Source organism: Astyanax mexicanus, chromosome 12, assembly GCF_023375975.1.
Source record: "Astyanax mexicanus isolate ESR-SI-001 chromosome 12, AstMex3_surface, whole genome shotgun sequence".
Lineage (NCBI taxonomy): Eukaryota > Metazoa > Chordata > Actinopteri > Characiformes > Acestrorhamphidae > Astyanax > Astyanax mexicanus.
The window spans coordinates 220,430-243,071 of record NC_064419.1 but is presented as its reverse complement, the minus strand read 5'-3'; the positions used below and the strand labels follow the sequence as shown (position 1 = coordinate 243,071).

Genomic DNA, 22,642 nt, shown 5'->3' with positions numbered 1-22,642 from the left:
TTTTGGCCATATTGTGCAGCATTAATTTACTTTAAATCTTCAATTTCTACCTAACATATGTTCATAATGCAGCTTAATTTATCTAAATAATCTTTTAAACAAGTTGCAGCAGGCTGGGTATTCTGTGGGTTTATCGGCTGGATGCAAACAAATATAAATCTGATTATTTCCTGATTAATGCAATATAAACTCCAGCAGTCTCTGATGTTTAGCAGTAATCAGATTATGAAGCATATAAACACAGTCAGAGATTAAACATAATCTAAACATCAACATTACAGTAATGCAGAATATTTACAGTCGTACACGTCTTCAATAAAACAAAAACTAAAAATGAAAAGATAAAATGTGATCTGTCTGTGGCATTGAGTCAGTTTGTCCAGTAGGAGGCGTTAGAGGTTCAGCAGTCTCGTGTTCAGCAGGTTATTAGATGCTGAATGTTCAGGACTGCTGATAACCCGGATATGCAGGTCCTTTATTTCATTATTCTCTTATTTATATTAAAAGTTTACTGAAGATGAATCAGAAACATCAGGACAGATCCTGACTTCCGTTCAGCCACGTCCATTCCTTCAGTAACTACAGGAGAGGAAATGATCAAAAACAGACTGTAGTGAATCATAATAAAATAGTTTTATAATAATAAAGAGTTTTAAATGTATTTACAGTAGATTTCAGTAGTAAAACATGGTTTAATCTGTACCTGCATGTTGGTTTCTGTCTCTTTAATGGTTTCCTGAACCAGACTCTGCAACCGGCTCTCAAACGTCTTACTTTCCTCAATTACTATCAAAGACTCCTCCCTGCAAACATATAATAAACACATATACACACTATATATTTCCAAACGTATTTAATCGTCTGCTTTTATATATATTAATTTAATTATGACACCCCAATCCTTTAACTTAAAATGTTTCCTTAATACCTGATGATATATTTTATATTTTATATATTTTATATTTTTTTGTTTTTAACTGTGTAGCTTTATATTTTTTTATCTATTTTTTAATAGATTTTGTGAGTTATGCTGTTATAGAGTTATTGAGTGAATTATAGAATTTCTATATATATTTATATATTATACTCACGGTTGGTGGAGAGCAGGAAGACTGTTGGAGTAAGCAGGTCGGAGCTGCAGGGGTGGAGGACCGGAGGAAGGTGGGGTCCGTCCTCCATCCGGACTCCCACTAACCGGACTGCGAACTTTACTCTAAAAACACATACAGCTGTCAATCATCTGAATCTGGAAATGATCTGCACTAATGCAGCTCTACAAGCTATATTAAAAACCCTGGTTTTTAATCACAGTTTTAATTTAATAATGAATCTTGGCATCATGTTCTCCTCCTCCACCAGTCTTACACACTGCTTTTGGATAACTTTATGCTGCTTTACTCCTGGTGTAAAAATTCAAGCAGTTCAGTTTGGTGGTTTGATGGTTTGTGATCATCCATCTTCCTCTTGATTATATTCCAGAGGTTTTTAATTTGATAAAATCAAAGAAACTCATCATTTTTAAGTGCTCTCTTTTTGTAGAGCCTTATATATATACATATAAAACAGTCTATAGTTGTAGTGTTTTTTACTTGAGATGATTAAATATGATCTTCTGAACTGTCTCTTGATGTTTTAACGCTTTAATCTCACAGAATCATCTCTTTATCTCATATAATAACAGGTTATCATTAGAGATTATGATCAGGGTTAATTGGGATTTGTTAGATTTGTCATAATTCCTCATAATTACATTACATTTTACATTACATTACATTACATTTTACATTACATTACATTACATTTTACATTACATTACATTTGGCAGACGCTTTTGTCCAAAGCGACTTACAATAGTCAAGTACAATGTAAAATAAGTTTAAAGGAAAAACATCTTTGGATAGGGATAAAAGGAGGTCAAAGGGGAATAATAGGATAGAGGAGTGAAGGAGGGGAAGAAGGAAATGAGGTTAGAAGTAGTTAGTGTGTTAGAGGTGATAAAGAAAAGATAAAACTCTGTGTTTTCATTTTTGCCATGTTTGTAATTACAGTGATATAACTGTGTGTGTGTGTGAGAGAGAGTGTGTGTGTATTGAGTGTGTGTGTGTGTGTGTGTGACTCACACAGGCCACTTTGAGGAGATTCCACAGCTCCTTCTGTCTCTTCTCCTGCATGCGGAGCAGATCCTGTTCACACTGAGCCATACTGCTGACCACGCCCTCCACCCGCGGCAACAGCTCCATCACCCGCTGCCTGCACACCACCGTCTTACTGCACACACACACACGTACAGGTTACACACCCAGCACACACACACACACCATAACACACACTCACACACCGTACGCACTGCCTACAACACACTCACACAGACCTGAGGTGTGTGTAGAACTCCCGCAGTTTCTTCTCATAGAACTGAATGGCCTGAACCACCAGCTTCACCACCTCCTGACAATCTCCCATACACCTCTGATCTGAAACACACACACACACACACACACATCAAACACACACACACACATCAAACACGAGATCTAATCTAAACACTACTGCTTTCTAAGCACATTTTCACCCCTGATGTTTGTTTGTATGTGCTGCTCTTACCTCGCGGTTTCTCTCTGAGCTTCCGAAATAACTCCATCGCTTTCACCTCTCTGAGAAAAGGAAAGTTTAGTTAGAGATAAAGAAAAGATAAAACTCTGTGTTTTCATTTTTGCCATGTTTGTAATATTTGCCAACTCCTGTTGCACCAACAACTCCAGTGCTAAATCAATGTGAGCATTTAAGCGAGTATTCAGGCAAGAAGAGCACTGATTACAAAAGCCCATGATCACTCTGGAGAAGCTGCAGAGATTTACCGTCAGGTGGAAGAATCTCTCCATAAGACTCTATTAAACGTGTGCTCTGAAATAAAAGTGGCCTTGACTGGAGCACAGCAAGAAGAAAACCATTTAGCTATTCTTTCATTTACATTTAAACATCCAGCATTTAACTCTACAGTCTTTAAGCAATTTACAGAATAATGCTCTAAATAATCAGATTATTTTTTAATCGACTGACACCACTTATATATGTAAATGTGTGAGATCATATATGTGTGTGTGTGTGTGTGTGTGTGTGTGTGTGTGTTTTCTCTCACAGTGACTCCAGAGCTTCACCACTCCTCCATGGGTGTCTCTGCAGATCCACTATATCAGTCTGTAACTTCATCATCTCCTCCTCCAGTTTATTCACATCTTCTGTCTGACAACAGGAAGCACACACACACACACACACACATTAAAACATATAAATATAACATATATAAGTGTGCAATGTTAAAGACAGAGACACTCTCGTACCTGACCGCGGTTCAGTGCAGTCTGCTCCATCTCTCTCCACACTCCCAGTAACTTCTCCGACGCTGAAACGACACGATTAGATTAGAGGAGAAGTGTGAAACGGACTCGCGGTGTAGTGAAACATGATAAAGAGTACACCATTAATGAGCTGAAAGTAGCTCCAGACCTTCATTGGCAGAATTCTAAGGACCCTGAGGAGATTAAAAACTCCTGTTGCGACTGTTTTTCTCACCAACTCCAGTACAAAACGAGTATGCAAGTATTTACGAAAGATTTCAGGAGGACACGCTAAAAAGCTAAAAAGCCCACAGTCACTCTGGAGGAGCTCTCAAGTTAGGAGTGTCCCTCTATAGGACAACTATTAAATCTGTGTTACAAAAATCTACCCTTTATAAAAGAGTGGCAAGAAAGATTTTCTGACATTATGATGTTTATGATATGATATTATGTTGGGAAAAAAAATAGGAAAAAAAACTGGATATGAAAATCTCTCAATTATGTTTCAAACGCAGATGAATTTTCTACATATCTAAATAAAATCCCACATTACAGCATTATGTGTCTCTGAGAGTATTCAGTAACAGATGTGTTAAAGCTGTTTTTACCGATGCCTGTAGCTCTCTGCTCCTGATATTTATCCATATCGATGTGCAGACTGGTGGTGAAGAACTCCAGCGTAGCTTTAAGTCTCTGATGAACAGAAACCATCTCATTCTTCTGCTTAGAGAGCGAACCGTTGTGCCTCAGCAGACTCATTCTGACAGACACAGAAAAATACATCATTCTATAAATGATTTTCTGTATATTTAATTTTTCTCCTCCTTATTTTCAGCCTGTTCTTCAAAACTCAGAACCTAAAGGATAGAAAAATCACCACAGAGCAGATATTATTATTATTATTATTATCTGGGTGGTGACTGGTTATTTTCAGCACTCCTATTTATGTGTTGTAACTGCTTATTAATGGTTTATAACCTAATTAATAACCATTAATAAACCCTTTATAAACTATTTATTAAACCTTTTTAAGGAGCCTTATTTTAAAGTGGTGCCAAATTTATCACAACAGTGGTCTAAAGCGCTGCCACTATGATTGGGAGTTTGACGTTTCGAATCCCGGTCATGCAGCTTGCCATTAGCTGCCGGAGCCCTGAGAGAGCACAGTTGGTCTTGTTCTCTCTGGGTGGGTACAGTACAGTAGATGGCGCTCTCTCTTTCTCCTCATCACTCCTAGGGTGATGTGGATCAGCACAAGGCTGCGTCTGTGAGCTGATGTATCAGAACCGAGTCACAGCGCTTTCCTCGAGCGTTAGCGCTGTGATGCTATTCGGCTAAAGACGTTCTAAAAGAGGCGGAGTCTGATTTCACATGTGTCGGAGGAGGCGTGTCCTGGTGTTGGAGGATCACTAGTGATGGGAGGAGTCCTAATAAGCGGGTTGGGTAATTTGGGATAAAAATAAGAAATAAAATGGATTTTAAAAGACGTTGCTTCCTGTGTGTTTTTGTCTCACATGGCTGCTTTCTGTCCCTGCTGCAGCTTCTGCCAGTCCTCCTTCAGCGCTCGGATGGTGTGCCAGGCCTGTCCACACGTCCGTCTCTGAGGACTGTAGGCCAGCATGCGCTTCGGCTCCGTCTCTAACAAACAACAACCAATAAAAACAGCTCTTAAATCCACCCACACACACCATACACACACACCAGCAGAGACGGGAGACTCACGGACGTATCGGATGTTTTCGGGGAGGATTCTCGGGCTGAACTGAGGCTCGTAGTTACAGCAGGAGCGATCAAACAGAAACACCAGGGGAACATCCGCCCGACGCCCGTCAACCAACTAACAAACACACCATCAGAGATAAAATCTATCAGATTATGAAGGAACACATCATGAATCATGTAGTAACTTAAAAACAGTGTTAAACAAACTAAAATACTCTGTGAAGTATTTAGATACTCTTATCTGAGGAGCTGTTTGTTAACTTGTGGTTTCTGAGGCTGGAAACTCTAATAAACTCATCCTGTACAACAGAGGAAACTCTCGCTCTTCCTTTCCTAGACGCTCCTGATGAGTGCCAGTTCCATCACTTTACTTAGTTTAGTAGTTGTTTCTTCTCATAATCTGGATTACTGAAATATTCACTATTCACTGTATACCTGTAACTCTACCTCTTCACTACTTTACTTTAACTGATGCTCTCAAACACTTTATTAAGAGACAAGAAATTCAAGTAATTAACTCTTGATGAGTTCAGCACAGCTGTTAACTGAAAGCCTGAATTCCAGTAGACGTTATAATGAATCAGGATCCTCAGCTCAGAGAGAGACTCACTTTAATCCAATCATCACACAGTAAGATATCAGCTCTTTCTTGTTTCCACTAGATAAAATCAGCTCTTTACTCACAGTGTAATCCACAGCACACTGCATCACGTTGTTCTGCGGCTCCAGGGCGAGTCCAGCCTCCAGCAGCAGCTCCTGATTGGCTGAGGGAATGTGTGTGTCCTGAGCGATTCTCTCCTGTAGAGACGCTACGGTCTCTCCGGGCTGAACCGTGTACGTACAGATCTCCGCCGAGGTCATATTCAGAACATGAACCAGCTACAGTGAGGGAGGAGGAGAAACCATTACACACAATTTATACTTTATATATATATATATATATATATATACACACCTGAGCTCCAACACTTATCCGCATTATGCGCATTATGACCTGCAGCACTGTGTTTATCTGTTCTTAATAAACATTTTTATTAATATTATTTATTTTTAATAGTGTTGCAATGTTAATTAACATCATTCTGAACAGATTTCACTCAATCAAACAGCTCAATCAAAAATGTTTTAACACTGTACCACAGTAATGTGGGGTTTAAATCAGGCTTGGGCTCATAATTATGGGCCGGGTCTGGAAGACTGTGCACAGGCTGATCTAAGCTCTACACTGGAGTTAACTGATCTGTCCTGAGATCACATGTTCATGCAGTACCATTCACACCTGATCTTTCAGTTCTGATCAAGTCCTGCTCAGAATCTCACCTTCAGCTCCAGGATTCGCTCCAGCTCCTGGAAGCAGCTGCTGGATCCGCTCTGAGAATCTTTCCCTCCGTCCTGCGGTTTCCTGCTCTTCCCCTCCGAGTCGCTGCTCTCAGTCGGACTGGAGCTCTGCTTACTGTCTCTACCTCTCTCCTGAGGAGACCATCTCAGCATCAGCTGCAGCCATCGCTCCAACCGGCCGGATAACAGCCTGAGAGAGAACAACCAGAGAAACATACGTTAAATAAACCCAGAGACAGGGGACACAGTTAGGACCAGACCACTGACCTGTACACCGATCTGCCAAAAGTCAACTCTCACAGCAGTAAATAACTCAATCGTGAAGTGTTTACGGTGGCCGAGAAAGCCCAGCGCAGTGCAAATTGAAAAGCGCAGCAAAAGCACAAAACACATCCATCAAAATTACAACACAGGCGCAGCAAATAGAAAAACGCGCTGCAAATAGAACCACAACACAACGGAATTTTCCCGGGGGACCTTAAAAGATGCTGTACCAGCTGTATACAAAGGACAGTAAGTGGCAAACAAGCTTCTGAAAAGTAAGTTATGTTTATTACCTGTGATTACCACGGTTGTGTGCATATTATTAAAAGTTCTGCTTCACAAAACGCCTTGTTTGCCACTTATTGTCCTTTGTACACATAGTGAAGTCCGAGACGTTACTGAAGACGCAGCTTAGCTGATACAGCATCTTTTAAGGTCCCCCGGGAAAATTCCGTTGTGTTGTGGTTGTATTTGCAGCGCGTTTTTCTATTTGCTGCTCCTGTGTTGTAATTTTGATGGATGTGTTTTGTGCTTTTGCAGCGCTTTTCAATTTGCACTGCGTTGGGCTTTCTCGGCCACCGTAAGTGTTACCTCAAGGGGCAAAATAATCATTAAGTAAAGAAAAAGTGTGAAAAAATATGTGAACCTTAATCGTTTTCATCTCTTTAATATTAATATTATCTACAATGAAGAAAATACATTCAAATATATATGTCATGTTGTTTATGAAGTGGAAAAACAAACTTATTCATTAAGAATCCAAATAATAATGATACATTTAATGTAATTTTGTTCTTTTTGGGTTGAAATTTCTCAGTTTTATTGTAAATAGTTATTTTCCTTAAAATAAATAAGTAAATAGATAATAAAAAAATGGTGATTTACATCATGGGGAAGTCAGAAATTACACTGTTAAATTGTACAACCATTGTAATTTTATTTTGTATAATATTATTGAGACATTATTGAGATAGTTTGAGATGTATAGACACTGGGAGCATAATAAAGGGTATTTTTGTATTATCTGTTCCTCTTTGATGGACTTCTCCCAAAAAACAAAAAAATAAATAAAAATGTCTATGCCAATAGATCTTCCCAGATCTCATTTGTGTCTAAAACCATGTTTATGTTCCGTGTTTGTGTAATATTATTCTTCCTAAGCCATTTAAGGATTTTAAGATCTCCAAATGAGACCTAAGTGAAAATCATGAATACGTCTCCTGAGACGTCAAAGATCAACATTTGAGCATTTGAGGCTTGTAAATTCAGGTAAAATGTCATATATCTGTATGTGATTTAGATCCAGCACTACTGCACAGATGTAATTCTGTAGGTAATGAACACACTTCATTGTTCAGTGAGCAGATAGATCAGTTATAAACCTCAATAACCAGATTTATAACCAGATTCCTGCAGGAAGGAACCCTGTGATTGGGAGGAGCTCACCTGTTGAGGTTGTGGGGCTGCGGCAGGTGTTTGGAGAAATGCACCTCATTAGTTAAATCCTCATAAACTACGATATCATCCTCGTGCTTCTGCTTCAGCTTATTGTGCCTGAAAAAGAGATCAAACAAAAATGTGCAGCTTTATTTCAGCTGGATTCTGCAGTCTCTACACAACAGTAACAGTATTAAATTACAGTCTTTTGTTATTAGTTTAAAGTTGATTGTTTAAAAAATACTGGAGTAAAGCCAAATTCATTACAACTATCAAAAAATAATATACAGCACAAAAGCAGGATTTTAAATAATACTATTATAATATTATCTGACTCGTTTTCAAGTAAAACAGGATGTAATAACAATTGAAGACCACAGGGGGTTAAATTTCCCTTCAGCTTAAAGAGCAGCACACACTTCACATTGGAAACAGATAACTGAGGGAAAACTTTCAGCCCCTGGTGTTTCCTGTGGGTGCAGTGTGGCACGTAACTGATAATGTAAGGGAATTTCATGTTCCCTAAAGACCAGCATGTTTAAAACACACTATAGAACAGTCTGAGCTCCTCTCAGGGTTCATACACCTTTTACACTGTGAAATTTAACCACTTTTCAAGCTCTTTTAAGGCCAGTTTTTAAGTTTTTCCAGCACCTTTCAGCTGCGGTGAATTAATAATAATGTGAAAATAATCTCGAAACTGCGATTCAGTGATAATTAATATATCACTAAACTATTCTCCACACTTCACAGCAACTATACTACTGAGAAACAAGATACTTATAAGTAGGTAAATAGCAGGAATTATTGATTTATTAGTGTCAGTTTCACACAATTTAAATACCATATACATGTTTTTTACTGTATGTTTACTCAATTCAATTAATTAAGCTGATTGAGTTACTGTAGTGTGTCAAATTCAGGATGAGTTGAGAGAATTCATTTTTTAATTTATTTTTAACAGCAAAATTAAAGCTTTTTTTATTTTACGCTCTGCAATTTTTTCTTTAAGTAAATTTATTTAGTCAGATAAAGTAAAAGTAGTTCGAATTTCAAGCATTTTTTTCAAAATTCGAACCCTGAAATCTAAAATAAAGTAAAAGCAGCAATTACAAATTTAGATTAGTAAAAGTAAACAGTACCAGGGCACAGGCTGCCACGTGGGCAGAAACGGCCTGAAACCAGTGATGCACTCGAACACCAGCGTCCCAAAACTCCAGTAATCCACCGTCACCGTGTACTTCTGCTGCTCCAACAACTCTGGAGCCTGAGAGACAGAGAGAGACAACGAGACAATGAGAGACAGAGACACAGAGACATTGAGAGACAATGAGAGACAATGAGAGACAGAGACACAGAGAGAGACAGAGACACAGAGAGAGACAGAGACAATGAGAGACAATGAGAGACAGAGAAACAGAGAGAGACAGAGACAATGAGAGACAACGAGAGACAGAGACACAGAGAGAGACAGAGACAATGAGAGACATCGAGAGACAGAGACACAGAGAGAGACAGAGACAATGAGAGACAACGAGAGACAGAGACACAGAGAGAGACAGAGACAATGAGAGACATCGAGAGACAGCGACACAGAGAGAGACAGAGACAATGAGAGACATCGAGAGACAGCGACACAGAGAGAGACAGAGACAATGAGAGACATCGAGAGACAGCGACAAATAAAAGAACACAGACAAGATCACTAAAACTGAACCCCTTGAGATAAATACATAGGTTGCCAGATCTGTATAGAACCCTCGAGTAGGGTTGCCAGTTGAATACAGAACCCTCACTGGGAGATTCTGGGGGGATTCTAACAGTAGTTCTCAGGTCTGAAGAGACGGATGTGAGATCATACAGGAGAGACGTTTTTGGGTTTATGATAAAAGCAGCTGCAGTTTTTACATACTGTTCTGTATTTCACTGCATATAATAAATCAGATGTCATTAAAGAAATATAAAATGATATGAGACTTTGGGTGAAACTCACCAGATATTGCAGAGTCCCCACAAACGATGTGCACAAACTGCTCTGATCGAGCTCCTTAGCATAACCCAAATCTATAATCTTATGAATCAACTGCAAAACAAAAGGGATGGAAGTTAGCACGATACTTACACAGCTAATTACACTAGAGCTGTGCCATATCTTATAGTACACAGTAATATCTCCAACATTTCTAAATATGTCATATCACCCACCCCTAATTACACGTCACATCAGGGTTCTACCTTTTTACTGTTTTTATCAAATAGAAAAAGCACACTGTTCTCATTTCTAATGCAGTATCATTTATTTTACTTTAATCCTGGATATATGGAGATCTATATGTAGATCATTGACTTCTGTTACTGTAAATCTGATAAAATTCTTGTATTGTTTAATATCTCAGTTAGAGGTGTGCTGTATCATATCATATTGTATGCAATAATAAATTAAACATTTCATTTAGTTGCAGTAGTGTTTTCTTGAAATATATGTTTTAAATTCAGTGTTTAGTCATATCATCAAGAGTATCGTTATCACGAAAACACCATGAAGTATCGTGATATTATTTTAGGACCATATTGCCCAATACTAATATACATATATACATATATAAACACATATAAACACACTCTGACCCGTTTCTCCCCCTGCTGGAGCACGATGTTCTCTGGTTTCAGGTCTCTGTGGATGATCCTCTTATTGTGGAGGTACGTGAGCGCTGAGGCTGAAACCAGAAATCAGAACATTTAATCATCAGCCTCCATAAACATCACCTTATAAACATCTCAGACCTTTATCCAGCTGCTTTATAGACCCTCTGTTTATAAACCCTCTGTTTATAGACTCTCATTAAGATAGAAATCTCATTTTCAGGCTGGACCTTTAAGAGTTTACTGAAGGTTTATTCTTTAACCTCTTCCTCCGAGTTACTGAAGTGAGTGAGGCCAGCGCTGAGGCCGAGCGTAACAGGAAACGTCATCTACAGCAGATTTAAGTGCATTCTGATGTAATAATGTAATATAATCAGTGTAGTGATGTCACTGTTGCCTGGTTCTGGTCAAACGTGCAGTTCAGTACAGAACGTGAGCTTCCAGAGTTTATGACTCTGCAGCTTCATTAAGCCTGAACTGCACACACACACACTCTACACACACACACACACACACACACACACACTCACACACACAGAAATCTAACACAGGCCACAACCATTAGGTCATGCTCATAATGGGTAACTGGTTTCAGGTGGAGGGGTGTGTGTGGTGTAATAGTGTGTGGTGAGTAAAGCCTGTGGGTCAATGGTCATCTGGAATGTGGGCGTGGCACTGGGTCATTGTCATGTGTCGCACCCCAACCTCCATCCTTTAGTAGGAAGTAAATCATTCCTGCAGGATGTCGACAACAGAGCTCACACTGCCCCCAAGGAGAGGCCTGATAAATCACTGTGTGTGTGTGTGTGTGTGTTTAGGTATATATATGTATGTGTGTGTGTGTGTTTTTAGGTATATATATGTGTGTGTGTGTGTGTGTGTGTGTGTACTTACATATATCTCTCAGCAGGATCAGAATAGAGCCTTCTCTCATCCCACAGCAGTTCTCCAGCAGATTCAGATACTAAACACAAAATACAGAGACGCATGTGATTAGTGTCTCACACCTACCACACACACCTATCACACTTATCACACACACAAACCCACACACTCATCATCACACACCTTGCGCAGGTCTCCTCCCTGGCAGTACTCCATGGCGAGCAGCGGCAGGTCATTAGTGGCCAGTTTCTGTAACTCCTCCGGCACCTCCCTCGCCGCCACAACGTTCTCATGATTCAACCTGAGAGAGGAAACACGGAGTCAATCAATAAAAACATTTATCAGATTATTCACACCGTTTCTTCTTTATTAAAATTATGTGTACAATAAAAGAATCAATCTTAGATTTACAAAATTAAATAATATTTATAATAGTGGTTTCAAAAATGTATTGTATTATCCCAAACAATATTCTGTGATTAATCATGATTAAAGTAAATCATTTGGGAGGAAAGTAACTGAGAGCCTTAATGGAAAAAATCCATAGCTCCATATTCCACATTCAACAACTTAATAAATAAACTTAATAAACTTAAGTTAATAAAAGGTAAATCTACCTTCATTTCTAAATACAGCCGAAAACGCTAATACATCACAATGTTCTGTAAAATCGGAGGAAAGCGCAGCGACTCGGGTCCGATACAGCAGCTCACAGATGCAGTCTTGTGCTGATCAACATCACCCTAGGAGTGATGAGGGGAAAGAGAGCGCGCCATCTACTGTACTGTACCCACCCAGAGAGAGCAAGAACAACTGTGCTCTCTCAGGGCTCCGGCAGCGGATGGCAAGCTGCATGACCGTGATTCGATCATAGTGGAAGCGCTTTAGAGTGGTTGCAGAACAGGTGATTACAGAAAGTGAATATAATGAGTCATGTGCCGATCATTATATAAGCATTTAACTGATGACAACTATTAAAAGTGAAACAGTGATCTGGATGACAGGTGATTAAAAACACAGGGACACAAACCAATTCACAAGTACACACACGAGCACAGACTCAAACAGAAACTATAAAACCCAGTGCAGCTGATTCACACGTCTCAACTCTAAACCCTGTAACACACAGACCTGAGTTGCTCAACTTTTTATATTAAAAATGAGCTTTAATACAGAAACCGCTGGCTGAGCCCTTTTAGATTATCTCCTAATAAAACAGATAGAACATAAATAAACATAAACGTACTCCAGACCAGCCCTGTAATAAAAACTCTATAAAAACACGTCCTGCAGAGTTCTCGTCCTCACGGTACCGCCCGCGGTCCCACACAGCGAACGCTTCGAGAAGTATTAGTACAATAACAACAACTGTCCTCTCTGATTAACAGCTGAAATACTCAGCAAAGGGTGGGAAAATCGCTTAGTTTTATTTCCCAAGATGTAGCAGCCAAATGCCTCCTAAATGTCTTTAGGCAAGACCAAACATATTATTTTCTTGAATGCTTTATTATTACTTTTTAAATCATTTTATTTCAAATTTTTCTCATTTTCTCCTCAATTTAGCACAGCCAATTACCCAACTCACTCATTAGGACTCCTCCCCCTATCACTAGTGAGGCTCCAACACCAGGTTAAGAAGACCAGCACACGCCTCCTCCGATACATGTGAAGTCAGACTCTGCCTCTTTTTGAACCTTTTTGCTGAGTAGCATCACAGCAGCGCTAACGCTCGGAGGAAAGCGCAGGGACTCGGTTCTGATACAGCAGCTCACAGACGCAGTCTTGTGCTGATCCACATCATCCTAGGAGCGATGAGGGGAAAGAGCAAAAGAGCGCCATCTACTGTACTGTACCCACCCAGAGAGAGCAAGACCAATTTGTGCTTTCTCGGGGCTCCGGCAGCTGATGGCAAAGCTGCATAAGCGGGGGGTTAAGATATTTAAATGAATTTAAGGAAAAGTGGACATAAAATGCATGTCTGTTGGATTATTTTTGTTTTACTTTGTTTGCGATGAATAACCCTGGGCTTTCAGAAACCCACTACACATGGGTTTTACACTAGTACTGCAGACTAGTCCTGTGTTCCATGAATTCTGGCACTTCAGTATAACTATTTTGTACCCCTGAATTGAGCTATGTAGCTTAATGTTAGAAGAGAAAGACGGATTTTGATGAATATAGACTGATGTGCAGAGAGTCCACCTGTCTCACTGTCTCTCTGATTGAGAGCTGTAATATGGTTGTGTAGATGGTTGTGTAGATGTTGGTAGATGTTGTTAGTTGTGTAATTCTCTGACAGGTTGTGTATTGTTGTGTAGTTGTGTAGTGATGTGTAATAGTGCTCAGTTTAATCGTGAGTCCTCCCTCTGGAGATCACTGACGTAAAGAACTCGTCCCTCGGCTGAGTAATGAGTGTTCAGCTGAACCCCGCTGCTCTCAGTGCGTCACACTGTTGTGATTCTGCTCTTTTTTCCACGCTCTCTTTATTTGCCGTTTCATCATGAGAGAAAAGTTCTGATTAAAGAAAATAAAAACTGTTTAACTGATTATCTCAGATTGAGGTCATGAGCTGCCTGGAAAAACCCTTAAAACATTCAGATCCAGAGCGTAAACCTGGATTTTATTTGGTTTAGTTAATAAATCAGAGTTTAATACATGAAATCAGATTAAAATTTGAAATTTACTATCGTTCTAAATTATTTTGGGGATAAAAAAGGCAGATATTATAAGATTTTTTTATTCTTTCTGCTGCCGTTCAGTTCATTTGTCATTTGTATTTTTTTCTTTTGTATATAAAATGTATTTAGTTTCTAATGAAATGAATACATCTTCTAAGTAAATAAATACAAATAAAAAAAATGACAGAAGTCATGAAAACTCCAGCAGAACCACAGCAGGTCTAAAGACCCTTTCAATCCAAAACCAAAATCCTGTTTTATTAAATCCCAACTCACAAAAAAAAAAGCCAGTGAGACCAACTGTGCTCTCTCAGGGCTCCGGCAGCTGATGGCAAGCTGCATGACTGGGATTTAAACCAGCGCAGCTAGTTATTTGCTCACTGAGGCTGTGGCTGCTGAGGTTCATGGTGAGCTCTGGACTACAAAAGCATAGAATACAATACGAGTCCCAAAGGTCACATCAGGAGCAGATCAGAGGTGGACTTTTATAAAAAACTAAATAAAATCAAGAATTTTAAATGCAATGAGCTCCTGCATCCTGATTACTGTGATTAATTACTGAGATTAATTACTGTGATTAATTACTGTGATTAATTACTGAGATTAATTACTGAGATTAAAGACAAGAATCAAGAAGAAAAGATTAATTCTGCCTCCGTTCAGTTCAGGTGAATCTGAGATCTGAGTTCTGCTCAAACACGGAAAGAAACGTGGGCACTTAAAAATGCTTATGTCTACAGTGTGTGTGGAATAACTCTGGTTGTGCTGAGAGTGTGTGTGTGTGTGTGTGTGTGTGTTTGGTGGTTTGGCTGTATGTGTTTAGTTAGAGAGGGTGTAGGCTTTAGGTCTGTGGCCTAAACCCAGTCTGGGGGCAGACGGCTGTAAATTCTCTCCTAAATAACAAACTAACACCCCTTACCCAACATCTCTCCCTTTACCACACAAATACACACACACACACACAGTTAAACACATACATTTAAACACTAATTTATTTCAGCAGCAGAGCATTTTCCACTCCCCATTTTGCTAAAACGCTTCTTTAAAAATAGATGTGCATTTGCGCGTACACATTAATTGTAGACCTTTGTCATTCTGGCTGTTAAAAGATTTTTTTCCTTAATTTTTTTCTACTTTTAAAGCTTGAGCTTCTTCTTTTTATAAACACAAACTCATCGTCAACAATACAGTTGCTTTCAGAAGGAATTGACTGACAGTAATGAAACTTGTGAGATATCTGAGTGATGCCCTCCATGAATCACCCTGTTCGTGCCAGCACCATTGGCAGACGGCTGCATGGTGTACGACTACATGCACACAGACCATTACTACGACTGTAGTAACCGTAGCAGCCAGCGCCAGGAGGCAGGCTATGAGGAGTCTATTTGTTTATATATGTTTATGTTATTATCAGTACAGTGATGGCGGCGCTCTGAGCTGAAGCAAGTAGTGTTATAGGATGTAAACAGTCGGGTTTAATGAGCTTCTTCTGCACTTTTTAAGGTATTAATGCCTCGTTTTAAATATCAGGACTCTCCGGATTCTAGTAAGGAGGTGTGGAGCAACTTTGAGCTGGATAACGGTGTAAAAAGTGATTTATCAGGGTAAATTTTGCCCCGTATCTCCCAGTCTGAAGGGTGTTTGTTGGAGAAACTGTTAAAATTTCTGGATCTCTGAACGCTGTGGGAGAACGGAGGTGTGCTATTCATCAAAGATAAGAACTTTTATTACTACAACAAAAGTACATTTTACACCAGAGCTCTCCTTTAACACAGAAAATATCTGTGTAGTTAATCCTCTTCTTGCTATAATTTACCGAATAGCGTCATTTCAACAATTTAAAAAAGTGTTGTATCACTGAAATCCTTACCAAAATAATTAAAGATAGATGTCAAGTTAAGGGTGAGAATTCCGGGCGCTTCGATAATAAAAATAAACCATGATTTCAAGGATTAAGAAGCTTTAAAATTGGAAAATGCTTCTGGTTCTGCATCATATTTAGACGCAGGCATGTTGTAACGTGCAGCTACTGCAGAAACGCTCTTCCTCTGGAACAGGATTAACCAGAAGGAGCCGTAATGGAATAACTGGGAATGAAGATACTGGGCAGAGGGGTGGGGCCTTTCTGGGTCAGTTTTTACTGCGTCATAAATCTGCTCCTCTTTGTTTTTTCCACCTCAAGCCTCTGCTCCCAAAACATGTATAAATAGCAGAATAACAATGGAAAAGTTCTCTTAGACCGTGTGGAATTCATATAACTCTGGTAAACAGAAAAGATTTGAAGATTTTAGAATAAAAAAAAAGCACGAGATGGAAAAAGAGAGACACCAAACGTCTGCAGATCATCATCATCATCATCATCATCATCATCATCATCATATTTCCCTCCAAACGCCTTCATTCTCTCTGTGTTTATATAGAGAAAAAACAAGCAGCAAGAGATCTGTCCTTAAAGTGCACACAGCTCCAGTCAAAAGTTTAAACACACCTTAAATTCAGTGTTTTTTATGTTATTTTAAAATGTTCTGCACTGTAAATTAATACGTGTTTTACGTTTTACATTGTTTAGATGATCAGTTCTGAACATCTCTGCTGGATTTTCTCAGTCAGTTTTATGAGGTAGAGTCTCCTGGAATTCAGGCTTTCAGTTAACAGCTGTGCTGAACTCATCAAGAGTTAATTACTTGAATTTCTTGTCTCTTAATAAAGTGTTTGAGAGCATCAGTTAAAGTAAAGTAGTGAAGAGGTAGAGTTACAGGTATACAGTGAATAGTGAATATTTCAGTAATGTTCTAATCCAGATTATGAAAAGAAAGACAATCAAAAATGTTAAAATGATGGAACAGGCACTCATCAGGACAACCCCAGGAAAGGATAGAAGAGCGAGAGTTTCTTTTGTTGTACAGGATAAGTTTATCAGAGTTTCCAGCCTCAGAAAACACAAGTTTCTTAGTTGTGCGTCTGTGAGCTGATGTATCAGAACCGAGTCGCTGCGCTTTCCTCCGAGCGTTAGCGCTGTGATGCTACTCGGTAATGCTACATCAGCATCAGTTCAAAAAGAGGCGGAGTCTGTCTCCCTCTTTACAGCACAGTGATCCATTTCAGTCACAGCTAAACTGTGTTTATGGACTAAATACATGTTTACAAAACCAACTGAACTAGAAAACAACAGGACATACAAGGTATTATCACCATCTTCATGCAGGGTTGTGAAAGACGTACTCCAGAGACAATGTAAAAGAGGATGTGATTCAGTGTGTTGTGTCTGAAGGATAATCACACTGATTAAATCTGAGGAAAGATTTCTGACCTCTTCATTATCTGGATCTCCAAACACCAGCGCTCCTTATTCTTAGAGCTCAGCTCCTGACGACACTGCTTTATAGCGATCTGATCCCCAGAGTCCTGAGCACACACACACACACACACACACACACACACAATACACAAGCAAAAAAAACAGCAGAAAGAAATTAAGCAATATATTTGTTAAAAATATACAAGTACCATATAAAAGGTTTATAGGTGAGGAAACTGTCTGAGCAGAATAATAAGAGCACAGTTACGTAAACCTCCACTAATATTACAGTTCCAGCTGTTTTAGAGGTCCTGACCCAGACGCCTAAAATAAAAACCATTAGTGACTCTCAGAACACATTTATAATTTATCGGCATGCAGCCAGATACTATACAGCTTTGGAAAAAAACAAGATTCCACTTAAAAATGATGAGTTTCTTTGATTTTACCAAATTAAAAACCTCTGGAATATAATCAAGAGGAAGATGGATGATCACAAACCATCAAACCACCAAACTGAACTGCTTGAATTTTTGCACCAGGAGTAAAGTAGCATAAAGTTATCCAAAAGCAGTGTGTAAGACTGGTGGAGGAGAAGGGGGATTTTCAACCTTTTCCACCATATTTAAAGTTATAATCGGCTGCCAGGGTGAGGCAGGTGATGACCCGGTATGAGATCACCTTAAGAGGATGCTCATATATATATCATATTTCCTGTTGGGTTTAACAGGTTATTGTTGGTAATGGTGTGTGGTAAACAATAGCAGCTCTATTTTTATCTGTGTATTTCTGATGTATTTCTGAGGTGAGGTGAGACTGACTCAGCTTCCTTTACCATAAACGAAGATACTAAATAAACGACACTTCAGAGAAATGAAGAAAAGAAGCCCTGCAGATTATAAACACAGATCAATAATAATAACATTATTCTTTATTATACTTTATTATTATTCTCCTCCTTCAAATTTTCACTCTGTTCTTTAATACTCAGGACCCACAGAATAGAAAACCTAATGAAAATACTGATAAAGGACTACAGGATGACCAGCACAGCAACATGACCAGCATTACAAGATAGCGATGAACGTCTGACTGTTGGCATCTGTCTAGGTTGTATTCAGTCAGTGGAGCTCCTGTGTTTTCTGTTACCAAGATAAACAAGCAAATTTAAATAGCTCTGCTGCTGTTTAAACGAGGAATGTTGACGGGGTGTAAGATGGCGATGAGCATCTCGAGACATCCTGCGCAGGGTGTAAAATATACAGCTCTTTATCTGGATTTTTATCTGGAAAATATTAAACTCTTTACCAATTAATATTCGTCAGGTATCGAGTGTTACTAGTTTTAAAAAACACAGCTAAAAACCTTCCTTTAGCTGTTCAGCTTTCTACAAGTTCTGTACTGCTTATACTAGCATATTTTTTTTATGTAAATGCTTTTGTTGTTCTTATTCTTAATTTATCATTTTTGTTTACATTTATCTTATTTTATATTTTATTTTAATATAAATGTCTTATTTCCTACTATTTTATGAAATTGTTACTTTTTAATTGTTTTATTTGTTTTATATTACTGTTACATTTTGCTAATTTATAAAATTTTATTGTGAAGCACTTTGAGCTTATGTATGAAAGGTGCTATAAAAAATAAAGTTTATTATTATTATTATAAGTTTTAGACAGTGTTTTATACCTTGTTCTGCCACCGAGTAACATTTCCAAATCCTCCGGTCCCGAGTCTCTCCTTCAGTTCCCAGGGTCCGCAGTTCTGGGGCTGCATGGGAGAAGCTCGGCTCATGCTGACCCCTCAGGTCCAGCTCTCTCCACAGTCCTGAGGAGAAATTAATCATTAAAAAAGAGACAAGAATTAAACACACTTTAACCTGTTGCTGTTTTTATTTTACAGTAAATTCATACAGTTTGGGATGCCCTATTGATAAACAGCTGCCACCTGAATATATATATATATATATATAACCATCACTTGAGGTTAGATTTAAGATGATTCCCAATAATTCTCAAGAGGCAGTGCTATAACAGGAGTGTATTATTGCTTAATTATACCACAGTTCAATTATCACTGTTTATTGAAAGATTTTAAAGAGTTAAAGAGGAGGAGAAAATAGGATCTGTTTGGTTAAAATAGTTCCATTGCTGCTCTGTTTGTAGCTGCGCTGTCTGGTTTGTAAGCGCTGCATCGTTGCTAGGTTACCTGTATGTGGGCGTAGTAATACATGGAGAGTCTAGTTACAGTGCATTACCGGCTGATAAAGGCACTCATAGAACACCTTTCAGCCAATCACATTGCAGGGTCGGAACTAACTGTGGTATAATACTCTATTTATTCTTTACAATAACCATCACATTTACGGTTATTATTACGCTCTTATCCAGAGTGACTTATAAGTTTATTCCTGTTACAGAAATGGGCCAATGTAGTGTTAGGAGTCTAGTCCAAGGACTCTGGAATTGAACCCCAGTCTCCCACATGTTGTTCGTAGCTCACTGGCAGGCGGTGGTGTTATCCACTACACCACACCAACTACAACCATATGTACTTGTATTTGTTTGGGGCATTTAGTTGCTAATTAAATTATTAATTATTATTATTAATAAAATTAAATTAAAAACAAAGGAAATTTATATAGGACTGCAGCTTATACTTATAAAAAGAACAGGAATTTTTAGAAATGAAGTGAAAATAAGATAAAAAGAGATAAAGGAAACCAATCAAATATGTTTAAAACAAAAATAACCAATGATATTTCTAGTATTATGGTTAAAACTCTCGCGCGTGGGCTCTATCTATATCAGTATCAGTATTTTTATCAGCACGCGGTACATTCAGAACTACAGCAGCTCTGCTCTGTTTACTCCAGTTTTAGAGTTAATAAAGAGGAAAATGATGTTTTATAGTTTTAAAACAGTGAATAATGAGCTGTGTGTATGTGAGAGACAGTGTGCATTATACTTTATCTGTTTATTTAATAGTAAAATAAGAATAAAACAGTAAAACTAAACAACACATTACCTTTATCACCTGAATCCGCTCCTTCACAACAACAGGATCAAAGTCACCGCTTCTAAACACTTAAATACACTGTTAAATACGATGTAACTACCGCGCTGTTATACCCAGTGTTTATATCTGTTCTTTAATCTTTAATAAAGCGGTAAAATGTAGTTTTTAAAGCTGAATCTTCCATTAAAACTTCACGCGCACACACTTCCTCATACTGAAAAGTGAAAAGTCACTTCCCGTAAACACTGAGCTGCGTTTTTTTACACACCTGTAATCAGGTAAACCCCGCCTCCTCTCGGAGAGGATTGGATACTTAAATCTAACAAGCCAATCAGGGGACAGAAGCTCTCTACGTCTAGCCAATCCTGGCTGAGAATGTGGCCGATACAGTCATTGGGTGGGACAATGTCAGAAAACGGGTGGGAAAACTAAGCGCCTCGTTTTATCAGACAAATCCTGCATTTATAGTGTAAAATCTGATAAATTAATTTATTTTACTGAATAATTACCCTAAAAAAGTATATTATAAATGTACTAATAAATATTTATAAAATAATTATTAATAAAGAAATAATTATCAAGATATATTCAAGTTAATATTAAAACAATCTCTTCTATTAAAGTGTACTTAAAATCCTTAAAACCTAAAGAGTCACTAAAACCCTGTAAACCATTTTATTTTTCATTAATAGCTGAAACGTGTCCCTTTTTGAGGTAAAGAAACATACCAGTCTTGGTATTTTTTTTTTATATTTATATATTTTCAAACCTTTACAAAAAAGGCTTTTATTATGGTGGATTTTATTTCTGCCTCTGTAGCGCCTTCACAGATTTAACTGTGCTATAGTTGTGGAAGATGTTTCTGTGTACTTTGGTACATGGATACTCACAATAAGCAAATCAATCAAGCAATCAGTCAATCAATCAATAATACCGCCCCCCTGCTGACGACATCCAACCATCTGCATCTCACTGCTATCAGAGGCACACTGCTCTCCCTTCTGCCCCGCCCCTAAACCCATACATCACTCAGTGCCCCTTGTAAACTGCTAGATCTCTGATTGAATGTGTATGTGGGCACAGATGTTCGCTTAACTCAAAATATTTGAATAATGTTTGGGAATTACAGTGTGTAAAAGGTAAATAAATGATGGCAGGAACCAATAGTTTTATAAACTTTGGTAATACAAGTTTCCAACATTTTGTAACACTCATAAATAACAATTTAGAGTTACTATGATATTTAAAGTATACAATGCAACTATATTGAAAAAAAAACTATTATGAAGACATTTAAAGAGCATATATTAGTATTCTAAAGCCAATTCTAATAAGTAAAATACATTTTTCGAATTTTATATTACAGTAAACGTAATCTTGACCCTGTCCCTCATCAGGCAGTGTTGAGTCTATGTGTTCATTTCCTGGTACAGGCGTGAGCTCGGTGTTTCCGGCTGTAGTTCCCTGTGTGAACAGATTTACACACCTCTACCCCGGACCTTCCTCACACTCACTTCCTCCGCAGTTTTGGTTCAGATTGAGGAAATGTGTTTATTTAATATTGTTCTGCAGGATGTGAACACAGAGGCTCTGCTCTCTGATCTGATTTACTCCTGTACTTAAAGTATACTTAAATTATACTGAATTAGGACTGTACTAAGTTATGTTTTTTTGGAACCACTAATTTGTACTTTATTAAAATTGTAGTTAAAATTATATAATTATATCAGTGTACTAGTCAAATATTTAATACACTATTTAACGACACTATTTAATACAATTTAAGTATATTTGTGTATGCTGTGTATTTGAAGATATCCTATAAAGTTAACTTTATTTAAAACCTGAAATGTTCATCAGCACAGTTTTAATTTTTATAAGCAACACAAAATATGCAAAAAAAATGTTTTGCTAGCAAATTTCACTAAAGTACAGTTTTATTGAATTCAATAAAAGTATAGTTTTGTGATAAAAATGCACAGTTTTATAAAATAATATTAAGCATGTATTTTATTAAGTAC

At 38.1% G+C, this 22,642-nt stretch overlaps 1 protein-coding gene across 1 annotated transcript; it reads right to left on the bottom strand.

Annotated features, from left to right (window-relative positions):
* Window positions 1–253: 253 nt before the first annotated feature.
* On the bottom strand, window positions 254–20,850 carry ikbkb (inhibitor of nuclear factor kappa B kinase subunit beta). Its single transcript, XM_022670542.2, has 22 exons — window positions 20,631–20,850; window positions 19,293–19,430; window positions 17,613–17,707; window positions 11,808–11,925; window positions 11,634–11,703; window positions 10,725–10,813; window positions 10,090–10,179; window positions 9,239–9,363; window positions 8,106–8,213; window positions 6,378–6,585; window positions 5,742–5,936; window positions 5,058–5,172; window positions 4,850–4,973; window positions 3,944–4,095; window positions 3,339–3,400; window positions 3,137–3,240; window positions 2,602–2,651; window positions 2,372–2,471; window positions 2,121–2,268; window positions 1,092–1,213; window positions 704–803; window positions 254–579 (listed from the first exon to the last, which is right to left on the bottom strand). The coding sequence occupies exons 2-22, from the start codon at window positions 19,395–19,397 to the stop codon at window positions 532–534; spliced, it is 2,328 nt and encodes a 775-aa protein (XP_022526263.2). The 5' UTR covers window positions 19,398–19,430; window positions 20,631–20,850; the 3' UTR covers window positions 254–531.
* Between the last annotated feature and the right edge of the window lie 1,792 nt (window positions 20,851–22,642).